Genomic DNA, 21414 nt, shown 5'->3' on the forward strand with positions numbered 1-21414 from the left:
TGGTTCTTTTCTGTTCCATAATAAAGTTCTGAATATAATGAGCTTGAAAGTATAATTTTGCTCGAATAAAATTAAAACGACACTAGTGGCAAGGAAATTTCATCGTGAAGAATTATGTAGCAGTTGTTACATACGTCACTAGCTGGACTTAGACCTCTTGTGTGCCCTTGCACTTGATGTTACTGAATAACTGCTGTGCAGGAATAGGCGGTTACCTCCTGTGTAAACCTCCTGCTAGAAACTATACACGTACCTTAGCCATGAGTATTACAGGTGGTTTGCTGTCAGTGTATGAATGTAGATGTGGAGGACTGCTGAGATTACTTCTAGTTTCTTTGACAAGTTAAATTCTCCCAGTACAAACCTCTGTGCACTGACTTGTCCTTCTTTCCTGTTTGAGCCTGTCCAGCTCTTACCTCACTTGGCTTCTGCCTCCCAGCTTTTGTGCTTGTGTGTCACCCATCTCCTGCGGCAACTTTAACTTGCCATCTCCTAACTTGTATGTTTGAGTTTGCAGCCTGGTGTTTCAGTGATCTGCTCGTGTGTGAACTATGCTGTTCAGGAATATGTCAAATTATCGGATGTGTGCTTCGACGCAAGTTTGGAAGTGGTTGGAAGATTAATGCTATGAGCTAACAAGCTGAATCACACTGTATCTGATCAGGATGAAATCATCCAAGAGCACAGTGGTAGATAAGCTTAACCACAGCATGTTTTTTTGAAACTCTGCAAGTGCAGTACTGACAAGCCTTTTTACATTGTTGGTAATTAACATCTTTTGGTTTTGGACTGAAATTTGAAGCACCTAATTACTTTCCCCACACTACTATAAATGTTTTTGTTAGCAGTTGACATCTGTACCACTGAGATTTAGTGCATCTAGTCTAAGCAAATGAAAACTCCAAATCTATAACTCTAACTGTATCATGTTAAAAGGTGAAATCTTTCTGACCTGCTGATATGAAGGGGGAGAGCTGCCAGGATGCTTAAGCTGAATAAAGAATTTTACCCCCAGTGCTTGTCTAGTCTTGCTGCTTTTACTTGGGGTATAATAGCAAATAACTGTCGTGTTTCATTTTTCATAGATGCTACCAGACCTGAAGGCAGACAACCAGAGGCTAAAAGATGAAAATGGGGCCTTGATCAGAGTTATAAGCAAACTTTCCAAATAAAGGGTTTACTACAGCAGCAAATTACGGTATTGCACATCACTAGTAACTCCAGTGGACCATAGTGTGGCAGTCACTGAAAAGTGTGGGAAGATCCCTTGGAGACTGTAATTTTCAGATATCCTGCCAAACGCCCTCTTACCTGTGTGTTTTTTTGTATAAAGATCATTGTTTCTGTTAAAATGCAGCTGCTGAGAAGATAAAGTGACTGAGAAATCTTGTTTACAGCTACAGCATAATAAGGAAAGTGTTCAAGGCCAGATACGCCTCAGATATTTAACCAGTAAGCCTTAGTTGTACATAAACACTTTTACATCAACAAAAGCTTTCAGCTCTCACAGAAGACAGTTACTCAATAATGTTTTTGTTGTGCCACAATTCCCAGGTTTTTTTTCTATACTCAGTTTTTCTTTAAATCTTAAGTTTGGATTATTTTTTTCCCTTCTAATTATTCATGTACCAGATTCTCTTGTACAGTGTTTTCACAGCTTTACCATTTGCCGAGACCACACACCCTTTTAAATTACATATTTGTGTAGCTACCTAGAGTTGTATTGTCCAACCACCTGGAACAGAGATGTTTGGTGGAACATTTGCTTTCACTGTTTGTGCAATATGCATTTATTTCCTATACAAAATGCTTTAAAAGTCAGTTGAAATTAGAAATACTTTAGGAGTCCTGTTTTCTGCTTTTATTGGTCACTTTTTTTTAAAAAAAAAAAGTTGTTTGTAGTGAAAGATGTTAGATCCTGTAATTGTCACGTTCATTTGAGCAGGTACTGAGTGATGCTGTATATATAAATGTGTACTGGTTTGATTTTTCAGACCACCACGTGGCATGCTTGAATATATTTCCCTATTGCAAATGTCTGTTAATGCAAATTAGGCTACTCCAGAATAGTGTGTTTAACAAAGTTCATTAATTTTTATGGTATAAAGAATTTAGGCATTGTACATTGTATGGAGCCCTATCTTTACAAAAGGTCTAAACTATATAAAATACTTTATTATCTTTTCCTCCCATTTTTTTTATTTGATAGTGTTCACCATAATAAAAAATTGCATAAATATAACTGCTTCACTACATTTCACTTACCTGTATTTATCTGAGTGCTGTCCAAAACTGTTGTGCTAGCCAAAGTAATGTACTAAATCATTTGAAAAACATAACCCATTACACTCATATTAATGTTTATATGCACTGTTGTTGCCATGTGAGAAGGCATCCAATTTGATAACACCATCATGTCAGACCATTTTATACATTTCAGTGGCCTTTAAAAACAAAGAAAAGTACTTAAGATCGCTTTTGTTAGAAACAGCTTTTATATTTTCACTAAACCATTCAAAATACGACATCCTATTGGCACATAGTTTATTGCCTAAAACCACTGAACAGATCAGCCATTAAAACAAATTGTACATTGTAAAGCTTGTAGTAGCTATTGTATTATTGATTATATTGTATACTATATTAAATGTGAATTTGTACCCCTTCATTTAAAAAGGTCATTGTGTTCTACTGCCTACTTGGGGGGTGAGGGTTAGTTTTACGGGGTTGGGATATGTTTTGGTAAGGAAGACATGGTGTCCTCTCTCTGTTGATTGGTTTTTTGAAGATGTAAGGTTATGCTCTTACTACCAAGCTCAGGATTCTTGATTTTAAAGGTACACAGATAGTTTGAGATATCTTATTGTAATTGAACTGTATGAGAGGTGGGTCTGAACGATAGGGACTTCCATTGTCTTACGCTAACATAAAATAAAGAATTGAATGGCTGCAACGTATTGAGTTCTGTTACAAGACAGTTAGGCATATTCTGGATTATATTTGGTAAAGTTTGGGTGCCTGTGAATGATTAAATACATGTTTCTAATATTTTAGTGTTTTATATTTAGGTTATTTATTCTTTATATCTAAAAAATGAATGGCTACTGTGCTATATTGATTTTATTGGTAGTACTGAGCAGACCTTGTATCTGCATGAAACTAGTTGCAAAACCCACTATTTTGGAAAAAAAATGTATTTTGACATATACAAATAAAATGAATACAAACTATTTTAAATGTGTGAAAGTTTTACTGAGAAGACATTGAATTTTGTTACGAATTTAAACCATGTTTTAAGTTTGCTATTTAAATTCTTTGGTGGGCATTTTTCATTCATTGCGTTACTTGGATGCAAGGTTCAAGTACCTTTCAAAGATTGTAATCAAATTGTGATTATTTGCACATCATTGTACATGCACATCTGTAAATGCAACAGTAAAAATGCCGTATTTATGCAATCTGTAACAACTTGGACAAATGTTTATATATTTTACATAAACCTGTCTGTGTGCAGAACCTGAGAACCATTTTTTATGTGGTATTAACAGAATCTCAGAAAGCAATTGCTAAACGTGTGTCACCGTCTTATTGTACTGATCATGTTGCACATCGAACACATCCCCAGGAAATCCAGCTACCACAGACAGAGAGCGGATACTGGAGGACTGTCCTGCTATTTAGGAGGCAGTTTGCATACAAGAAATATTGCTGGCTGCTGGCTCTGGCGAGCTTCCTTAAGCAACTAATGGCTTAAACGGTAATTCAGAACAGCAACCTAGATTTTTCGGGGCACTTGTTGCAGTGTGGAAAGGGATCTCTATGTCCCAGAATTAACATCAAATACGAATGGAGGCATGGAAACAGCTGGTGTTAGAGAGTTAAAAGGCAAAGGGCACGCCCAGAACCAGTGCCAGCCATGAAGGAGCCCACAGCCTGGGGGGGGGGGAGTGACCGCAGGTGGGAAGGCAGGGGCAGCAGAGCACAGGGAGGGCAGAGGCAGTGTGGCTGTGTGAGGACCCAGACCTTAATGGCTCCAAAGAGTAGCAGTTACCTGGAAGAAAAGACTTGGGAGCTAGTACTTCATTTTTTTGCCCACCTTGCCTCCCTCATCATAAACAATTCCCTCTAGACCTCCCTAGTTCCTACTACACACTAATTTCAGGCTTTTGCTATTTCCTTGACAGATCCCAAAAAGAACAATTAAAATTCATACTGTGTAGGGTGGTGCCTTTGTTTCCTCAGCCCCGAGTACAAAACCTGAGTCTCAGTATTCCTTTCTTTAGAAATACCTTACGTGCTCGGTTGGGGTTTGTGCTTAGCTTAATATTAAACCAATGGGTATTAATCCTACCCGTTCAGAAGTTCTGGCTGTGGTCCATTTGGTGGTCTTTTCAGAGCAAATGCGTTGTCATAGAACAAGTGTCCTCTCATTACTTTTTTAGAAAGAGTTAACTATTTACATGTCATCTCACGGAAGAGGGAAAAAGCGTGCTTTTGGGCAGCTGAAGATACCTGCTTTAGGAGATAATGTGTCAGAAGAGAAATTTTTATTATTTCCTTCACCTTTATCATACAGAAATGGGCTCCATACAAGAAGGCTCCTACCCCTGCTAGCTGATTTCACCATGAGGTTTATGGTCGAGAGTGAGGGTACTGCATTGATGCCAAAAGCATCTGTATTATGGTAGACAGGAAATCTACACAAGGAAAAGCAGGTGGTGAGGAGGAAGTATGCTGTGATGCCAGACTTGGACAGCCAACACCAGGTCAGAAAATGAACAGTTCACCTGGAGAAAGGCAGGGGACACATCAGAACAAGCCTGGTCCAAAGTCAGTTAGGGCCTGATCGCATCTGAACTCCTGAACACAGAAAAATCACCCAAAGCTATCAGCAGCATGAATGATGCCTTGCTTGCTGCTGGCTTGTAATGCTGCTCAGAGGAGGTATTAATTTCTGTTCAATTAAGTGATTATGAAAATAATCACGATACTGACTCGTACTTTATCTGGGTAAGCCTGGAAGTGGCTTGACTCCACAGCTGGCACTTCAGTTCTTTTATGGACATTTTGAGGCTTTACTCACTTGTGTAGCACACCAGCTCCTCCAGCGAGGAACACTTGCTCTTTTGTCTCTTGTGTTACTCATCATTTTGTGGCAGAAGCATGAACAAGCGCAGCCAGACGCGCCACGCTGCAACACAGCACAGCCGTCGGTCCCAGAGAGCACCCAGCCCTCCGCGGGGCGAGGGCTGCCGAGGGCTCCGGGCAGCTGTGGCCTCAAGCCTGTCCAGCATGGAAAGTGTAGGCAGCCACATCTTTAGTTACACTGAAAACCGCTTTTCCCTTTTAGTGGAGCTTCAGCTTCTCTAACAATACGCTGCAGTGGGCAGTAGATAATTTTGACACTGTGATTGTGTGACTGAGAGGTTAATATGTTGTAAAGGTGAAAAGTAATTTCCCAACTACAATCCAGAGAACTCTCACAGCAAAACATGACACAAATTCACTACATAATTTACAGTTTAAAAAAGAAAAACAACACAGCCATACAAAAAAGTTTTGAGGAGCCTGTTTTCAAAGAGGATGGAGAAACAACCGTAACTGCATTGTAGAAGGTCGCTTTCCCTGCTGCTTTAAATCTTGGAACAGTTTTGTTGCAGTTTTACTGGTCACCTCTCTGAAATTACAGGGTTTTCCCATGTCAGAATAGCCAGTCTGTCTGTTGGGGAAGAGAAGAAATTATTTGCTTAAGTTTTTCAGAAGTTTTCACCCTTCGTGGTTATGTACACAATGTTAACATCTAGCTATGGTGATTAAGCTCCCTCTAGTTCTTAGGTCAAATCCACTAATAATAAGAGTAAAAATTGCTGGTGACTAGAGTTACTGGCTTTACATTTGTTTTGATTGCAAGAGCAGCAGTTGGTGCTTGTTAGAGAGTAATAGCACGTAGTACTGTGCTCTGCCTCAGCCTAGATTTAAAGTAAGACTGGAACAGTCCTAAGGGTGACTGCAGTTTCCTGCATAGAAGACAAAATTAAAAACAAAATAAAACCTCCCAAACCCACAATAAATTGCTCGCACTTGAAAGGGAAAGCTGCTGCCACACTGATGAAGTCATCAGCTATTCTTGCTTGTGTCAGCACCTCCCCATTTCGTATTACTGATTAGATAGGAAAAGTATGTGGCTTTTAGAGAAAGGAGGAACTGTTCAGTTCTTTCGTTTGAAAACACCTGTTGGACGTCTTATGTTTCTGATCTGGCCCAAGGATAAATACAGCAGGGACAAAACCCCCACATTCCTAGTCTAATTATTTCACCCTTCTTGCAAGTTTTACACCTCTGTTTTGCAAACCTATTAAAGCTTAGCAGAAATAGCCAAGAGCACAACTTATCTTTCTAGTGTGGTCTTTTCCCTTTATTTTATTTGCTGGAGAAAAAAAAAACAACAACCAAAAACCAAAACCAAACCAACAATTGGGGGGGGGGGGGGGGGATGAGAAAAAACTGTTTATTTCCTTGGTACTATCTTTCTGTGCTCCACCTGCTCCAGCAGAGACCTTTTGAGCAGACAGACCCACTGGGCTGAATTCCTCTTTTATCAAACCAGCGTGGGGAGAAGCTGCTGCAGATCTTGCTGTCCTGTGCATCCCACCTGCCTGCACCGCCTCCAGTGGGACCCCTAGCACGGCAGGCTGCTGTGCTGCCCCTTGCCCCCTCATCTCTCCCCAAAAGAAAACAGAAAATGCCCCTAGTGCCCTCGTTCCTGTCTATGTTCTATACCCTGTTTCAGTGGTGTGTTCCTACCTCAAAAAAGGGGAGGCCTGGCCTGTTCTGAGGGAGTTGCTACATCACAGCTAAGATAAAGCTGCCACTTTCGGCAAGCGGTGGTGACCTGGACCTGCACCCCAAGTCTCTCGAAGCAAAGAGCGTGACTTCCTTACATCGGCTGATACAAAATACACATCTAGCTACGCGGTCCAGTCACTGCCCAGAAAGAAGATTTAATGAAAAAATTAGTTTGTTTAAAAATAAAAACCCACGTTTACACCAACTGCTGATAGCACGGGCACGATTCTCCGTTACTAGCTCACCTCTGTCTTTAGCTGCATGAAAAGCAGCGAATGACACTCAAGTTCTTTCCTCCCACCGCATCCGCGGCTACCGGTGCCGCATCGGGCTCAGTCAGTTCCCCAAGCACTCATCCTCGGCTGCCCTTGCACGACACGCCAGCGCTCTGGCGAGGTGCGCGCCGGCGCTGCGGGCGGCTTTGCGCTGCCTCGGCCCCGCGCACGGGGCGGCAGCGGCTCCGCTCGCGGGCGGGCGGCGCTGCCGGGGGCCGCGGCGGGGACACGGGCCCCCGCTCCGGCCCGGCCCGGCGCCGCCGACACCGGCTGAGGTGGCACCGGGAGGTGGCACCAGACGGCTTCGCGGGGCCGCCACCGCCGCGCTGCAGGGCCCGGCAGCCAGGCACGGCCCCGGCGCGGCGTGCGGCTGGGGGGCGGCACGGCCCGCACGGCCCTCCCGGGCCCCCTTCTCCCCCGAGAGCAGCCCGTAGCAGGGCTCAAACCACAGCGACTCGGGGAAACGCTGCCTCCCTCCGCCGTGACGACCAGCCGGTTCCAGCAGACAGATGAAGCGCGGCAGAGAACAGCGATCTGAAATGAATTCAGACGCAAGGGGTGCACGTTCACCTGAACGCGGCAGACTGCTTTCAAGCGTATTTTGCCGAAAGCCAGCGACGGGAGCCGCACGATGTAACGCCCTGGGAATGGCAGAGAGCTGCGACTGGCTGGTGAGCTGAGCCGCATCCCACCGGGGGCCTGGCCGGGGGGGCTGCGGGCCCCGGCCCCGGCCCGGCCCGTCAGAGAGCGCAGGCAGGGACCCGCTGCACGGGGAGCGCTCCCCTGGCCTGCGCGGCACTTCCAGACTGGGAGCAGGCACTTCGCAAGCACCGCCGGGCAGCTCTGCTACAGCTGAGAGAGAGGAACAGCAAAAAAAAATAAAAACAATAATCCTCCGTATCAAAAGTTGTCAAGGCGGCGGTTCACAGCAGCACGGCGCTGCCAAAACACTGGTTAACTCCTTCTTGGTCAACCCCCTTTCAGCATGATTACTGTGAAAGGGGGTTGCTTGGCCGTGTAACTGGAGTGCTCTGCACGCTGCAAGGTCCTCTGTCCCCTTCAGGCTCACCTTCCTGTTCATTGCCGTGCAAGCACGTGCAGCACACCATGGGCACCCACCTTCTTTGTCCCCTCGACTTTTCTCCTCAGCTCTGCATGGATAGGGTTCTGCTCCGGCTTCCAAGCCACCACATATAATTATTTTCTGTGTAAGAGAGGGACTTGAGGTCTAATTACGTTCGCTGTTATCCCTGGTGATAGCCACAGTAACCCAAAGGGCCTGGAAGCCACCTCCCTGGGACCTCGAGCACTCTCTGAATTTCTTGGTGTCTGGGGAGTGGCACTCAGAATTGCTTCATGCAGACACCGAGTGCAAGAACTCCCTTCATATTCTACTAACAAGTCACTACAAGCTTACCAACATGCCACAGCTGCCGGAGAGAACAGCCTCTCCTGTCTCCTGCTCCTCTCAGCTGTCAGTCCTCAGCTGCTCCTGTGTGCCACCCAGATCACCAAGATCCTCCTTGGACATTGTTCCCAGCACTTCTCGTTCAGTCCTTCTGGTACTTGCTGCCTACTTCTGCCCCCTTACACCATCTCCCATCCTGGCTTCTTGCATTTTCTATTCATTTGCTGCTTCTCTCTCCTGTTTCACTCACCCTTCAGACCTCACCGCTGGCGGCTTCTTCCTGAGCTACTTGTTCTGCAGTTGTATCGTCTGTCTACTGTCCACAGTGCCTCTCTCCACAACTCCAGCAGCCTCCACACCTTTCATGATCTTCCTCCACCTCTGTTACTCTCCTCCTGCACCCGCTTTCCTCACACTGCCTTATCTCGAACTCCTCAGAAGCACACATCCCTAAGGGTTTCGAAGACCCCGTTAATCTTTTCCTGACCACTGGATCTTTTTTTCAGTAGGAATGTCTCTTCCCAGCCATTTAGTTCCCTACTAGAACTACAAGAGTGGAACCCACTCTTGGTTCTTTCTAATCCAAGGGGGTGATTTTACTATAAACGAAGCACACTCTACAAGTCACCTGTTCTAACTTAATCCAGTTATTCCCCTCCTCAGGAATCAGCGCTGTTTTTCATAAACCCCTTTCCTATTTTTCTCCTCCATACCTCCAAGCACTTTCAGGTCGAAAGCAGTGAAAGGTCTCACACTTCTTCCCTTGTTTTCAACCCACCAAGGTGTTTGCAGGCTAACTGCCATTCGCTGTTTCTTAATTTCCTTTCAACACTTTTTGAGTGTCCAGCAATAAAGCAAATGCATAAGGGGATGCCTGTTGGGTTCTAATGCCTAATTGGGGAATAAATACTATAAATTGAGCATTGGCTGTGGATTTGCTGGTGGGGCAGGAGGAAGGACGGAGCTTGTCCTTTTTCAAGTAACTTTTTAACTTAAAACTTCTTTTTATTATGTATTTAAAGCTTGTCATCCTAAATACCTTGGCAGTTTTCACCTTGAAATGGCAAATAATGTGTATTGTGAGCAAAACACAATAGTTGTTTTTAAACATCATCTATATTTGTTGATATAAAATCATTACAATATAGGCACATGCATTTTGTTCCAATTGGTCATGCAAAAACTCAGTCCCAAGCTTTTATCCTAGATGTTTGCCACATGGTATGTATCATTGAAATATGTTTCATAATATAAAACATCAACATAATTTTAATAGGAAATATGTTTTAATTTTCATGTTATTTAAGCTATTATCTCCCTTTGTAGTCTGTTTGGCTTCATACACAGTGACTAAACTCTTCTAAGTGCTTCCCCCTCCTCTGCTTACACTCACTGATATGTCACTGCCATTGATTGATTGCTGTTTGTGTTTGTTTTGGACACCTCCAGATGAGCGCTACTAATAACCAGTACTAAATTCCTGAAATATCTGCCTGATTCCTTTTACAAGGCAACTTCGTTATAGTCCGTCATATGAAACACAGTAGGCTGTAGAAATACTGCAGTGCAGGAGAGAAAGAATCGCCAAATGAACAGATAGCTCAAACAAAGCATTGTAAAAAGCCATCACACTAAATTCTGCATGCATCATCTACTGCATTTCAGTGAAGGCCAAGTTTCTTAGTCAGCTCTCTGAGGAGATCTGTCAGCCCTAACAATGATTCTTTTGGGGCACAGTTCTGTGCCCACTGCACTTTTCTACTGTGTGCAGCTAGCTCATCACCTGCATGAGGTTGGATCCAAAGGATGCAGTGTAACAGTTTAACCGAGCAATACACAGTGAGAATCAAAAGACCTAATTAATTTTTACTGACTTTGTATCGGTTCTTCAAAAAATCAAAATAATTCTTAGGAGCTAGAGGACTGTTAATTAAAAAAAACCCAAACCAAAAAACCTACAATGACACAACAGCCCTGAAGGGTTATGAATTGTAGCCAGTACCAACAAGACAGACTGGCAGAGAGCCAGTAACCACTGGATTTGGTTCCTAATGATTCATTTTCGTGCTTACGTTTGGAGATACAGAAAGACAGGAACCACATTGTCTTTGCTGTGGACCAAAATCTGTTCAACAGTCTTTAAACTTATAATGAGTTAGCTGTACAGAGGTCATGGAATCATAGAATCATGTAATACCTTGGGATGGAAGGGACCCCTAAGGATCATCAAGTCCAACCCCCTGCTCCTTGCAGGACTACCTAAAACTAAACCCTATGGCTAAAAGCATTGCCTAGGCATATGGTCAGAGGAGACTGTCTTTAAGAAGAATGAATAGGCTCCGTAGGTGCTGGAAATGTACCATGAAAAGCAACAAAGGTGGTGGTATTCAGATAACTTGTTATCTTATATGGGTAACTTAAACTTACAATGTTATTTCTGTCATACGGATAGGTACAGTCAGCTCTTCATTACCAAGCTCATAGTATCTTAGAAGGCACGACAGCTTGGTAACCTGGCGGCTCCCCCACTAGATAAGATGGTGGCAGCCCACCTAGGGTATCCTCAGGAACTCAGGAGTCTAGAGGTCAATGCGGCACAAAGACAGGCCCCAGAAAACACCCAAGGCTACCTTACGTCTGTAAGACTACATGAGCTCTCTCGTGGAGGAATGCATGGAGAGCAGAGCACCTCTACTCTGAAAGCGGCTCCTTCCCAAAAGGGCAGGTGCGGAGCTGGGCTAATAAACCAGCATATGGCCAAATCCAATGCCTCTGTGTTACACCCCCTGGTATTCTTATTGCAGGAAAGCACAGGCACTCTGAAGGCGCATTTTAGTTTGACAGAAACAGTGCTGCTCAAGTACGTCTAGGTGGTATCTTACCTTAGAAAATTTTTCCCAGCGTAAGTCACTTCACTTGACATTTATCTACGCTGAATTCCATCTACTACTTTATTGCTGCCACTCAGTTTGGCGATTTTTTATTTTTCACTTTCTCAATTTGTTGTGTTTCGTTCCAATACTTTTATTTTGATGGATCCTCCATAATAAAAAGCTCTGCTGTGAGATGCTCCCTAAGGTTCTTCACAGTGAACACAAAAGCACAGACCATAATGGAAAAACTGTCTCCTCCAAGTGCTTCTTTTGTAAGGTGATCATATCCTGGCCCTACTAACTCCCTATCAGGGGATTTGCTTCTTTGCCTTTTGCAAACTGGCCCTCAAGGCATATTTATAGCCTGCCTTACAGCACTGTCCTTTCCTCCCTTCTTCCCCCAAGCACTGTGAGGCTTGTCAGTATCAATTTTTCTCTGCCTTCCTATTCTTCACTGTGTAAAATTTTGACTCCATGTCTGTTTTTCATCCCTGCTCCTCAACAAGTTGCTCTAGGGCTTACTCACCGCGTTCACTGCTCAAATCTGGCCCTAGAGAGTACCTGTGTGGACAGAAAAAGAGGTAGCATGGTTGCTCAATGAACTGTTTCACAGCTATGCTGATTGAACTTCATCACAAATAGCAAAGAGTAGCAAGAGGAGACACTGCTCTGTACCCTCATATGGCTCAGAACACAAGAAGCAGCAACAGACCATCTTACAGAGTGAGATTGTGAACTGAGGCAGAAGATGTTCTCATCACGCCTCTGAAGTCATCTGCACAGATACTGAAACTGTTCCATCCCCACCGTCATTCTTATCCAACAACAGTCAGCTGGAGACAGATGGCAATCTCTGCATTAATTTCTCATACTGTAAGAATAAATACTTGAAAAAATCAAGCAAACTTCTCCCTGTAAGTTTGGGGGTTTTACCTTTTCACACTGCAATCCTCAGTCAGCTAGATGAATGAACTTTGCTGCAAGAAACAGTATTAGTTTCTCTGCCAAACCAAACCAGTTCTATGAAACTACATCATTATTCTTGGTCAAATGATAGCAGAGCTCAAGAATAGTAAAACACATGCAGAAACCAGCCTAGAAGATGGATTCTAGGACTGATCTTGAATGCTAATACCTCCTGAGAAATCCAGCTACTTCACAAAGCTCTGTTGTATTTACATGCAAGATTTCAAATTGGGCCCTGGCACTTGAAAAAAAAGGTTTAAGCATTCAATTCAGTAGCAAAGTAAATAGGATAAAATTGGTATTTCAGTAAAAGTGGGATTGTCGGATTTGTATGTTTGCAAGCACAAGTCATAAGAAAGTAATGCAGTTAAACCACTGACTACAGTGATTAGAACATAATTAGTTGTTAGAACCTTACAGAGGAAAACCTTGCCAGCAAGTTAGTGCTGTGACACCAAGCTCCAGTGCGGGGAAAAAAAAATAAAAAATTAATTTCTGGAAGAAAGTGGAAGAAATAAAAATCCATGCCAATAGGCTAAGCCTCTCAGATTTAGATAGTATGCATAACTCAGCTGTAGCAGAAAGCAGTATTAAATTGCAAAGGATAGCGGTTTGTCCGCATTTAGACAAAAATGCAAAAACAACCAAGACCAAGGGGTAACAGAATTTGGTAGGTAAGAAGAGATAAACAGAAGATTAAGAGAGAATTTGAAAAGTAAACAGTACAGATGTAAACAGAAATAAAAACTCATTCTACATACTTAAAAAAGGAAGTTGGTTAGAGAAAAAAAATGCAATCACTTCACTGTCCAGAAGTGAGACTACCAGCACCTCCATGTTACCCTTCACAGCTTCATGCCTTCACTGAGATCCTCTACAAATGAATCTTCTGAACTCATGGGAAAGAGGCCAACGGTCAAGACTGCAGAGAACCACCTACTTTTTTAAACTCTTGACCGCCTCTGACGGAGGTGTTAGATGTTCTATCAGCGATAGAACTGGCAATAACAGAAGAGTGCAAAGAGGAAGACACCTGTAAAGTATGTTGCACTAGGTTTTGTCTCATCCTAGGCATATGGTCTAAAGCAGCACGAGTGGCTGGAGAGAGAAGTATTGCTGCAGGACAGCAGAGCATTGGCTTGGAAAGCTTTAGTAAGAAAAGGCTAAAAGGAGGAGTCAAGAGGAACAGTGGTACTATGAGGTTTATTTTACTTTTAGGGGGAGACTTGACAGTAGAAACGTCATGGAATGTAAGTGAGGATGTTACAGGAAGATTGGACGGAAGTTACAGTACGAGATTTAATGTGAAAGGTTTAAAGAGAGGTTTTTGAAATGTTACAGATGGAAAGAGGAACAGGTATTTCTATGATGAGGTAGCAGTAAGATTCCACTGAGTCACAGCAATTTTAAGCAACAGCATTTTTAGAAGAATACTGCAGAACTAAGTAGGTAGGCAGGTTAGTTGGCGTACAGTGATGGGTGTAAGGATTATCCAGTAGGTGAAATTCAAAGCAGCAGAGAGGGGAAGATGTAATGGCACAGCACTGCAGCAAGCTTAATAAACCTAGTTTGATAAAGCAGAAATGATAAAGCAGGCGGAACAAGTATGTCACTGAAAAAGTCTATTGGGAGACGAAACATGAAGAATACTGATGGAATGGACTTCAAAGGGGATCAGATATGAGAAGCGGTAGATAGGTGCACTAAATGAAACAGTTTCATGGAAGTTCAAGTAATACAGGCAGAGGCGGGGTGAAGTCCAGAGCAGAAGGAAGAGTATGTGTGTTTGAGAAAGACGCAGGCAAATAAAGTCATGTTAACAGAGGCTCTGGGGAGAGCTTCCAGAGATGCTGAAGAGGCTGAGAGGGAAGAATGTTTCAGTGGGGAGCATACCAGCACCAGTGGGTATAACAAATATTCGCTAAGCTCAGAGCATGACAGTAAGATGCAAACAGACATTGGGAAGGAATTTGGATGTTGTCCTGAATTTCCCCAGCCAATAATATGTTGTGTTCACTATTTAATTTTCCAGCCCTTGAAAACTGCCACTTCAGAAAAGATTATGGCTCAGATAAATCTGTATGCAGAACCTTAATAAGGTTGGATAATTTGGTTGAATCTCTAGAAGAAATTACAAAAATCTTAAACAACTTGCAACCCTTTACAAAGGAACCACCTTTGAACTGCCCAACCCCAAAAAGCACTTCATTCCCTCAAGATTTTAAGAATAAATGATGGTTTTTATTCTGAATTGAAAACCGAAGCATTTGGTCTTTGCCTGGCAAAGGAGATCAAGATTATCCTATTCAATCCCAGTGGTAATGTACCTCTAAGGAAGAGTCTCATTCCATAATGCTGAATATATAAAAAATGGTATCTTAAAGCTTAGGGACCCTTGTCATTATGCCAGCTTAAAACATAGCCAATAAAATGAATTGCATTTCTAGGCCTTAAAAATATCCTGAAGATCTTTTCAGTAAGAAAAAAAGTGCTGTTCTAAAAATGTTTGCAAGCTATTAAGCTGTTCTGCATTGGAGCAGAGGAAAACATGCAGTGTGATACTTAAAACTATTTGGGGACTTTATCCCTGAAAGCTCTCCAGCACAGACAACCTTATTGAGATGCAAACATCTGACAGTCAGCATTTTTGTATTGGGCACTTAAGCCCAACCTCACTCACCACAACATAACTTCTGTTAATATATAACAGACTGTAAGGAACACAAAGCCTTTTTTACACTAAAAAACCCCCACAATGTTTTTTATAGATTAGAGAAAAAAATATCCACTGCAATGGTAGATGCAGCTAAAGCCTGGCAACGGTACCTCCTCCAGGTAAGAAAGGTGGGCAGATAAGATGTGGAGTGAGCACAACCTTGCTAGTTGGTAAGGACTGCCACAGGGAGGGGCCCAGGGCACAGCTGGGAGACCTGGAGTAATGGAGAACCCAGGCTATCCCAAGACCTAAAATACATTGCTGTATGTCTCCATATACACAACATACTCTAAGTAATGACTTTCTCATCTGACTCTTATGTAAATGAGTAAAACCTCATTTTTTTGGCCAGCTGTGCTGCTCATGGGGTGTAACAGTGAGGAGTGAAATACTCGTATTGTCACAGTTACATGATTCTCTCAAGAAAAGCTCTTCATTGTGTAAAAGGGAAGAAATGACAGAATGGGAAAGCCAAGAATTCACATGAAGGATCCTTTTTCTAAACTGTTTTCTAAAAATACAATCAAGTAGTATTCTGACTTAAAACCTCTTAAGAGTGCAGGTAAATTTTTCAGGAAAGTGCTTAGTCAAAACTTTTATAAAGTTAACTTTTTGTTTAGCACTTGATCTGCAAATAGAAATATAAACAACTTTAGTAGTTTTTCATTGCTGAGTATTAAAGAGTAGAGCTAGTACAGAACTACGTTTTCACCATCTACTTTTCTGCCTATTTACAGCTTTCCAGCATAACGCACAACAACTAGCCTGTTTTGCTTTGGGATTTTCCCTTAGACTGGAAGATAAGATCTTTCACCTGTACTGAGGACCCTGATACCTTAACTTCTCTATATACAAAATTTAAACACCCCTTCAAAACAAAATACTGTACCCAAAAAACCCTACACCCAAACCACAGCAGAAATCAGGTATGAGTCAAGTCCAAGTAAATGAAATCACCAGAATGACAGAGAAGATTGGTAGGGTGACACTGTGCCCACTGCTATGGAAGAGAACGGGGTAGAGACCTACTAAAGGTGAAAGCGGATACATGGACTAAGCCTGTTTTCTATACCGAGGGGTGCAGAGAGCCTAGTGCCAGATATCTGGAGCCCCATTTTGCTAATATATTTTATCTATATTTGTAGCATTTTTTTTTCTGTAAAAAGAATCCAAAAGCTTCTGCAAAGTTTATATTCTGAAGTCCTAAACACTTTATTAACCAGGTGGACAAATTCAGGACTGAAACTGAAAGAGAGAAAAAAGATGAAAAGGTGAGAATGTGCTCCCAGCCATGTAAGCCAAGTCTATATGGATTTCCTCCGACTCTAACCTAAGCCTGTATCTTGCCCTGAGCCAGCTGGAAAGGTAGCACTAACGCACTCCTCCATTTCCCTCAGCATACCGTTTATAAAGCGGGATTATGCAAGACAGAAATCTACCGAAAGCAGTGATTTCCAAAAATCCCGCGAACCATTTGCAGGGTGCTATTAAGACACAGTGAATTCAGCCAAACCAAAAAAACTGCTTCTGCGCAAGTTTAGCCACTTGATCACCTAAGCAAACTGTTTAACGTATAGTACATACTCCCATCACATTCCCTGCCAGTTCGTTTTTCCTAATATTTAGCCCAGTTTGGTTTCCTCACCGACGGCTGTTTTATTTATAAATGAGATGTCTTTCAAGCCCTTGCAGCGTGACTGGTGGAGGAAACCCCTTGCCATCCTCGTTGCTTCCAACACCACGGTGGCACAGGCTCATCCCCAAGCCTGCGCCGGCGGGAGCAGGCTCCGCTGCCTGACTGCGGGCAGCCCGCCGGGGAGGAGCGGACCAGAGGCCGTGGTTGTGCTGCGGGAGCAATCAACTGCCGGCGCGTCCCACGGTGCACCGACCCCATTAAAGGCCGAAGCGACAGCAGCGGCAGTCACCGCGTTTTCAGGCCAAACCGGCGCTTCTGCCTCCAGCGCAGCGTCTCCCTAACGACAGCCGCAGCCACGGGCTGCCCCAGCCGGGCTGGACACGCGGCCGCTCACCTCGCTCGCGGGTGGCAGCCGCCGGCGGTGCCGGGAGGCCGCACGCCCGAGGGCCGGCCCGCACCTGCCCCGCGCCCAGGCGGCCCCACGCCGGTAGGGCAGGCGGGCCCCGCAGCCCCTCACCGGGGGCTTGCCGGCAGGTGCGGGGCGCGCTCGGCAGAGCACCCCGTGGCCGCGGGACACCAGACCGCCGCCTCCGGCCCCTGGCGGCTGGGCTCTGGCAGCCCCCGCCCGCCGAAGCCGCCCGTGAGGCGGGAGCGCGGCCTGAGGCGGGCGGCCGGGCAGCGGCGGCATCCCGCTCGGCTCCGCTCCTCACGGGGCCGTGGCGCCCCACGCCCCTCCCCCGCCAGAGTTGCCGCCCGTCGGGAGCCGCGGGGCCCGTGTCCCCGCCCGTGCCGGGGCTGCCCGGGGCAGGTGGCGGGGCCCCGCGACGGGCCGGCACCCAGCGCGGTCAGGCCGCGGCGATCAGCGCACCGGTCCGGGCGGGGCCTCCCCGCCCTCACCCCATTGTTGAGGCCATCTCGGCAGTTTCCGCCTTGGCTTCGGCTCCGTCCGCGCTGCTGTGGGGAAAGGGGAGGGAGCTCGGGAAGCCCCGGGGCCGCGCCGCTCCTTCCGGGAGGGCGGGAGGCGGTGCCGCTCACCTGGTGCCGCCGGCGCTGGGGAGCGCCCGAGCGCGGCCCCGCCGGGCGGGAGGTGAGCGGCGGCCGCCTCCGCCCCGCCCCGCCCCGCGCGGGAACACGGTCCCCCGGCAGGCAAGCGGGCGTCGGGGGGATGGCACACGCTGCGGCCCCGGCGGCGAGCGACGGCGCTTTGCGGTCGTCGCGGTCGCGGCTGCGGCGGGCGGGCGGGCGAGCGCCGGGGCGGCGGCGAGCGGGGGAGGCGGGCAGCTCCGGGCGGCCCCGCGCCGAGGGGTGAGGGGAGCCCCGGCGGGCGCCGGGTGCTGCGGCCAGGGTCGGGCGCCGCGGTCCGAGTCGCGGGAGCCCGGCGGGCGAGGGCGGGCGGTGATGGAGACCCGTCCCCGGGCGCCGGGGAGCTCGCTGGAGAGTTGGCGGGGCGGCGGGACGAGGACGGGCAGCGCTGCGGGACGGTTCACATCTCCCCTTTTGTTTCTCTCCAGGGTGTTTGTGCTTCTCCGCGTCTCTCTCCCCGCCCCCGTCTCTCCCGCCCGCCCCGCCGGGACCTCTCCTCTCCGGGCGGCAGCAGAGCCGCCTCAGGGCGGGCGGCGGCTGAGGTGCTGGTGGGGGGCGCTCTCGCCGTCCAGCCCGCTGGGAACATGGCGACTGGCGGCTACCGCAGCGCCGGGGGCAGCACCACGGACTTTCTGGAGGAGTGGAAAGCAAAGCGGGAGAAGATGCGGGCGAAGCAGGCGCCGCCGGCCCCGGGGGCCGCCGCCGGCGGGGAGGCCAGGCCGGCGGGGGGCGCCTCCTCCGCCGAGCTGAACAACAACCTGCTGCCCGGCGGCCCGCCCGCCCCGCCCGACCGCGCGGCGCCCCCCGCCGGCGGGGCCGTCAACTGCGTCAGCCTCGCCAGCGCCGCCTTGGCCCGGTCCGGCCCCGCCAAGGAGCCGCCGCCGGCCCTCGCCGGGGTCCGGGCGGCCGAGCCTGCCGCCAAGCCGCCTCCCGCCGCCGCGCCGGGCTCCCCCGAAGGCGAGGAGAAGCTGGCCGCCAAGGGAAAGAGCTCGGGGCCCAGCGCCAGGAAGGGGAAGGGGCAGATCGAGAAGAGGAAGCTGAGGGAGAAGCGGAGGTCGACAGGTGTGGTGAACATCCCGGCCGCCGAGGTGAGCCCGCGGCGGGGGGGGCGCGGCCGCCGCCGCACCTGAGCCGCCGCTGGGGCGCCGGGAGCGCTGCCGGCCGGGGCGCGTCCGCGGGGCTGGGGGCGCCCGGGGCGGGCGGGGGGGCGGCGGCGCGGCGCACCGTGCTGCGCTGCGGGGCGCCCCCTCGGCCCTGCCGGGGCTGCTGGCGGGCCGGCCGCGGCCGTGAAGCCGGCCGCCTGCGCCGCGTGGAAAAGCCGTCGGAGGGGCGTGCGGCGGTCGGTACGGTGCGGCATCCCCGCAGAGGAGGTGCCGTTTATGCTGACTAAATTAGACCTGTCACGACCTGTGACTTTTTTTTATTTTTTATGTCTTCGCCTTGGCAGAGGTTAAGTTCTAGGGCTCTTGGAGGATCAGACCGAGACACGTGCCTGTTAAAAGTATCGTCAAAACAATAGCAATGAAAGCAAACTGATTTATCAGCTCTGAATAGATGTTCAGGTGTAAATATTACTCGGTTTGGAACCCAAAGGAATTTCCTGCTCTGGAAAAAATGTGGTGGTTTGAAGAACATTTTTTTGCAGGCAGAGGAAGATATTTTTATCAGCCAACACCACTGTCCTCTGTGGTTTGCTACTAGTATAAAAATCTGGCATTGATTTATCATACTCCTAGAGGAATTCAAAAGAATGATAACTAAGTTTTTAGCGTTTTTTTGCAGTTAAGAAGAAAGGCCACAGGAAACTTTGAACACAGCCTGGTTTTAGTCTACAATTTTGCACTAATAACGATGACCGTCATTGCTGTAGAAAAAATTGGTTATGGTTAACATTCTAGATCATTAAAATAACACTGGAAGATAAGGTCTTTGTTTCTAAAGCAACAGAAGATGAAGTAATGTTCTTCATACCTGAAGACACTAATCCTAGGCATTTTCACAGCAGGCGCTTTCATGTGAGAAGGTGTTGCAAGGTGAGGAATGAGTTTTAGGAACAGTAGAAATCTTTATAATTGTGGGTTTTGTGAATAATAACTTGCATAGTCTTTAGTTTGAGGTGAAGTGTTTTGGCATAGGTCTTTAATATTCTTGCTTTGGACAGTGAGGAGTGCGAGTTCTTTAATTTTTTGGATTCAGAGCGTGCAAGCTTCCTAGGCTGTGGCTAGTTTGTTGTATACAAAGTCCCCTGAAAGCCTGCCCCCTGTGCTTCTTTAGGAACTGTTAAAATGCTGTGTCTTTACTTTCCTAAGTAAACTAGTCACAGCCCACTTCATAGTGTTTTTTTGCGCATTGCAGCAAGCATTGTACAACATAGTATTTTAGGGGTCTCTGCTGTATGCCCCATCACCAGTTATCGTCTTTTTTGTTTGGTTGGTTTTGGGTGGTGGATTTCTTTTTGTTCTTTGAGACTAGCGTCCTAGTTCTTTGAACTAGTTTTCTAAACCAGTGTTCCTTCAGTAGCTCTTGGGTGGTGTGGTTTGGGGTTCAGTGGGTTTGGTGGCGGTTGGGGTTTTTGTTTGTTTTGTTTAAGTATTGCTCAAAATATTATTTGCTTTCCAGGAAAACACATTCCTTGCGCAGCAGCCATTAGAATCTTATGTGTGAATTTGTTACTGTAGTTTTTGCTGCGTTGTTAAGGGTGGTTTATTTATTAAGGTTAACATTTAGGCATTGAGAAGCAAGTTCTTGCCTGTTCCTGTATCTTTGAGGGCCTGATAACTTTGCTAGCTGTCACCATGGGTTGGCACTTACTGGAAACTTCTTGTACCTTTGTATTCATTACTTCTGTAACTAGTGATTAAATATTCTATCACATTTTCATAGTCAAATTTTAGTAAATGTAGATACTTGTCATATAAGGTATTATTAGGGAAACTTAGTAGTAATATGTGTTGAATTTTTGACTGGCACATACTTATGCAAAGCTATCTCTTCCCAGTTTTTCACTAAGAATTCCTAAGAATTGTTTAACTAGGGAACACTAGATCATTCCTGGTGGTGGACAGCTTCAAAAACTGTCTCCACTGTCAAATGTGAGTTGCTACTTACCAGGGAATGTTTTGCGTTTATCTATTTGTTCATGAGAAAATATTCAACATGGTCAGTTGAAGTTCTCAGACTAAAGGCAGCTGCAGTGTACATGATGACTTGTTGGAATAACCTACGACACTCCGGTTTCTTGCAGTCTTTCTCATTAGATGCTAGGCGTAGCTTTGTCATGTTATACAATAGTGGCTTCATAGTAGTATGTGCTGAATTTAACCACTTAATACTTGTAGTAATGCATGGTGTATGTTCTGAAATTTGTGAAGAGATGTTCTTTTAGAGCTTTACTGTGTGTTTTATTGTCTTGTTTTTCAAGAGGATAGTCTTTCTCTAGAATGGAGTAGACATTTTATGCTAAATATCTCCTTTTTACAGTCAGCATGCCAGTAGTGGAGAACGATAAGAGGAGATTCTGATACTCTGAAATCAAAATGGGTAACTGTTGACAAAATGCACTCACAGAAGATATGTAGTGCTTAGAAGCTTCTCTGTCCAAAATGGAATAC

At 46.3% G+C, this 21414-nt stretch overlaps 2 protein-coding genes and 1 long non-coding RNA gene across 5 annotated transcripts in view; 2 read left to right on the forward strand and 1 right to left on the reverse strand.

Annotated features, from left to right (window-relative positions):
• Positions 1–3230, forward strand: part of PPP1R12A (protein phosphatase 1 regulatory subunit 12A) — a 121906-nt gene extending 118676 nt beyond the window's left edge. For all 3 annotated transcript variants that reach the window (XM_037389018.1, XM_037389019.1, XM_037389020.1), the window contains one exon: positions 1086–3230. In XM_037389018.1, coding sequence (XP_037244915.1) covers positions 1086–1172 — 87 coding nt within the window. In that variant the 3' untranslated portion in view covers positions 1173–3230. The remainder of the gene's footprint in view (positions 1–1085) is intronic.
• An 853-nt stretch (positions 3231–4083) lies between these two features.
• Positions 4084–10700, reverse strand: LOC119148614. The gene is made up of 2 exons (XR_005104443.1): positions 7092–10700; positions 4084–5719 (listed from the first exon to the last, which is right to left on the reverse strand). It is a non-coding gene; the product is annotated as an uncharacterized LOC119148614 (long non-coding RNA).
• A 7012-nt stretch (positions 10701–17712) lies between these two features.
• Positions 17713–21414, forward strand: part of PAWR (pro-apoptotic WT1 regulator) — an 84527-nt gene continuing 80825 nt past the window's right edge. The window contains exons 1-2 of the mRNA XM_037389023.1: positions 17713–17866; positions 18232–18891. Of these exons, the coding sequence (XP_037244920.1) occupies positions 18388–18891 (504 nt within the window). The 5' untranslated portion in view covers positions 17713–17866; positions 18232–18387. The remainder of the gene's footprint in view (positions 17867–18231; positions 18892–21414) is intronic.

This window comes from Falco rusticolus, chromosome 5 (assembly GCF_015220075.1).
Source record: "Falco rusticolus isolate bFalRus1 chromosome 5, bFalRus1.pri, whole genome shotgun sequence".
Classification (NCBI taxonomy): Eukaryota; Metazoa; Chordata; class Aves; order Falconiformes; family Falconidae; genus Falco; species Falco rusticolus.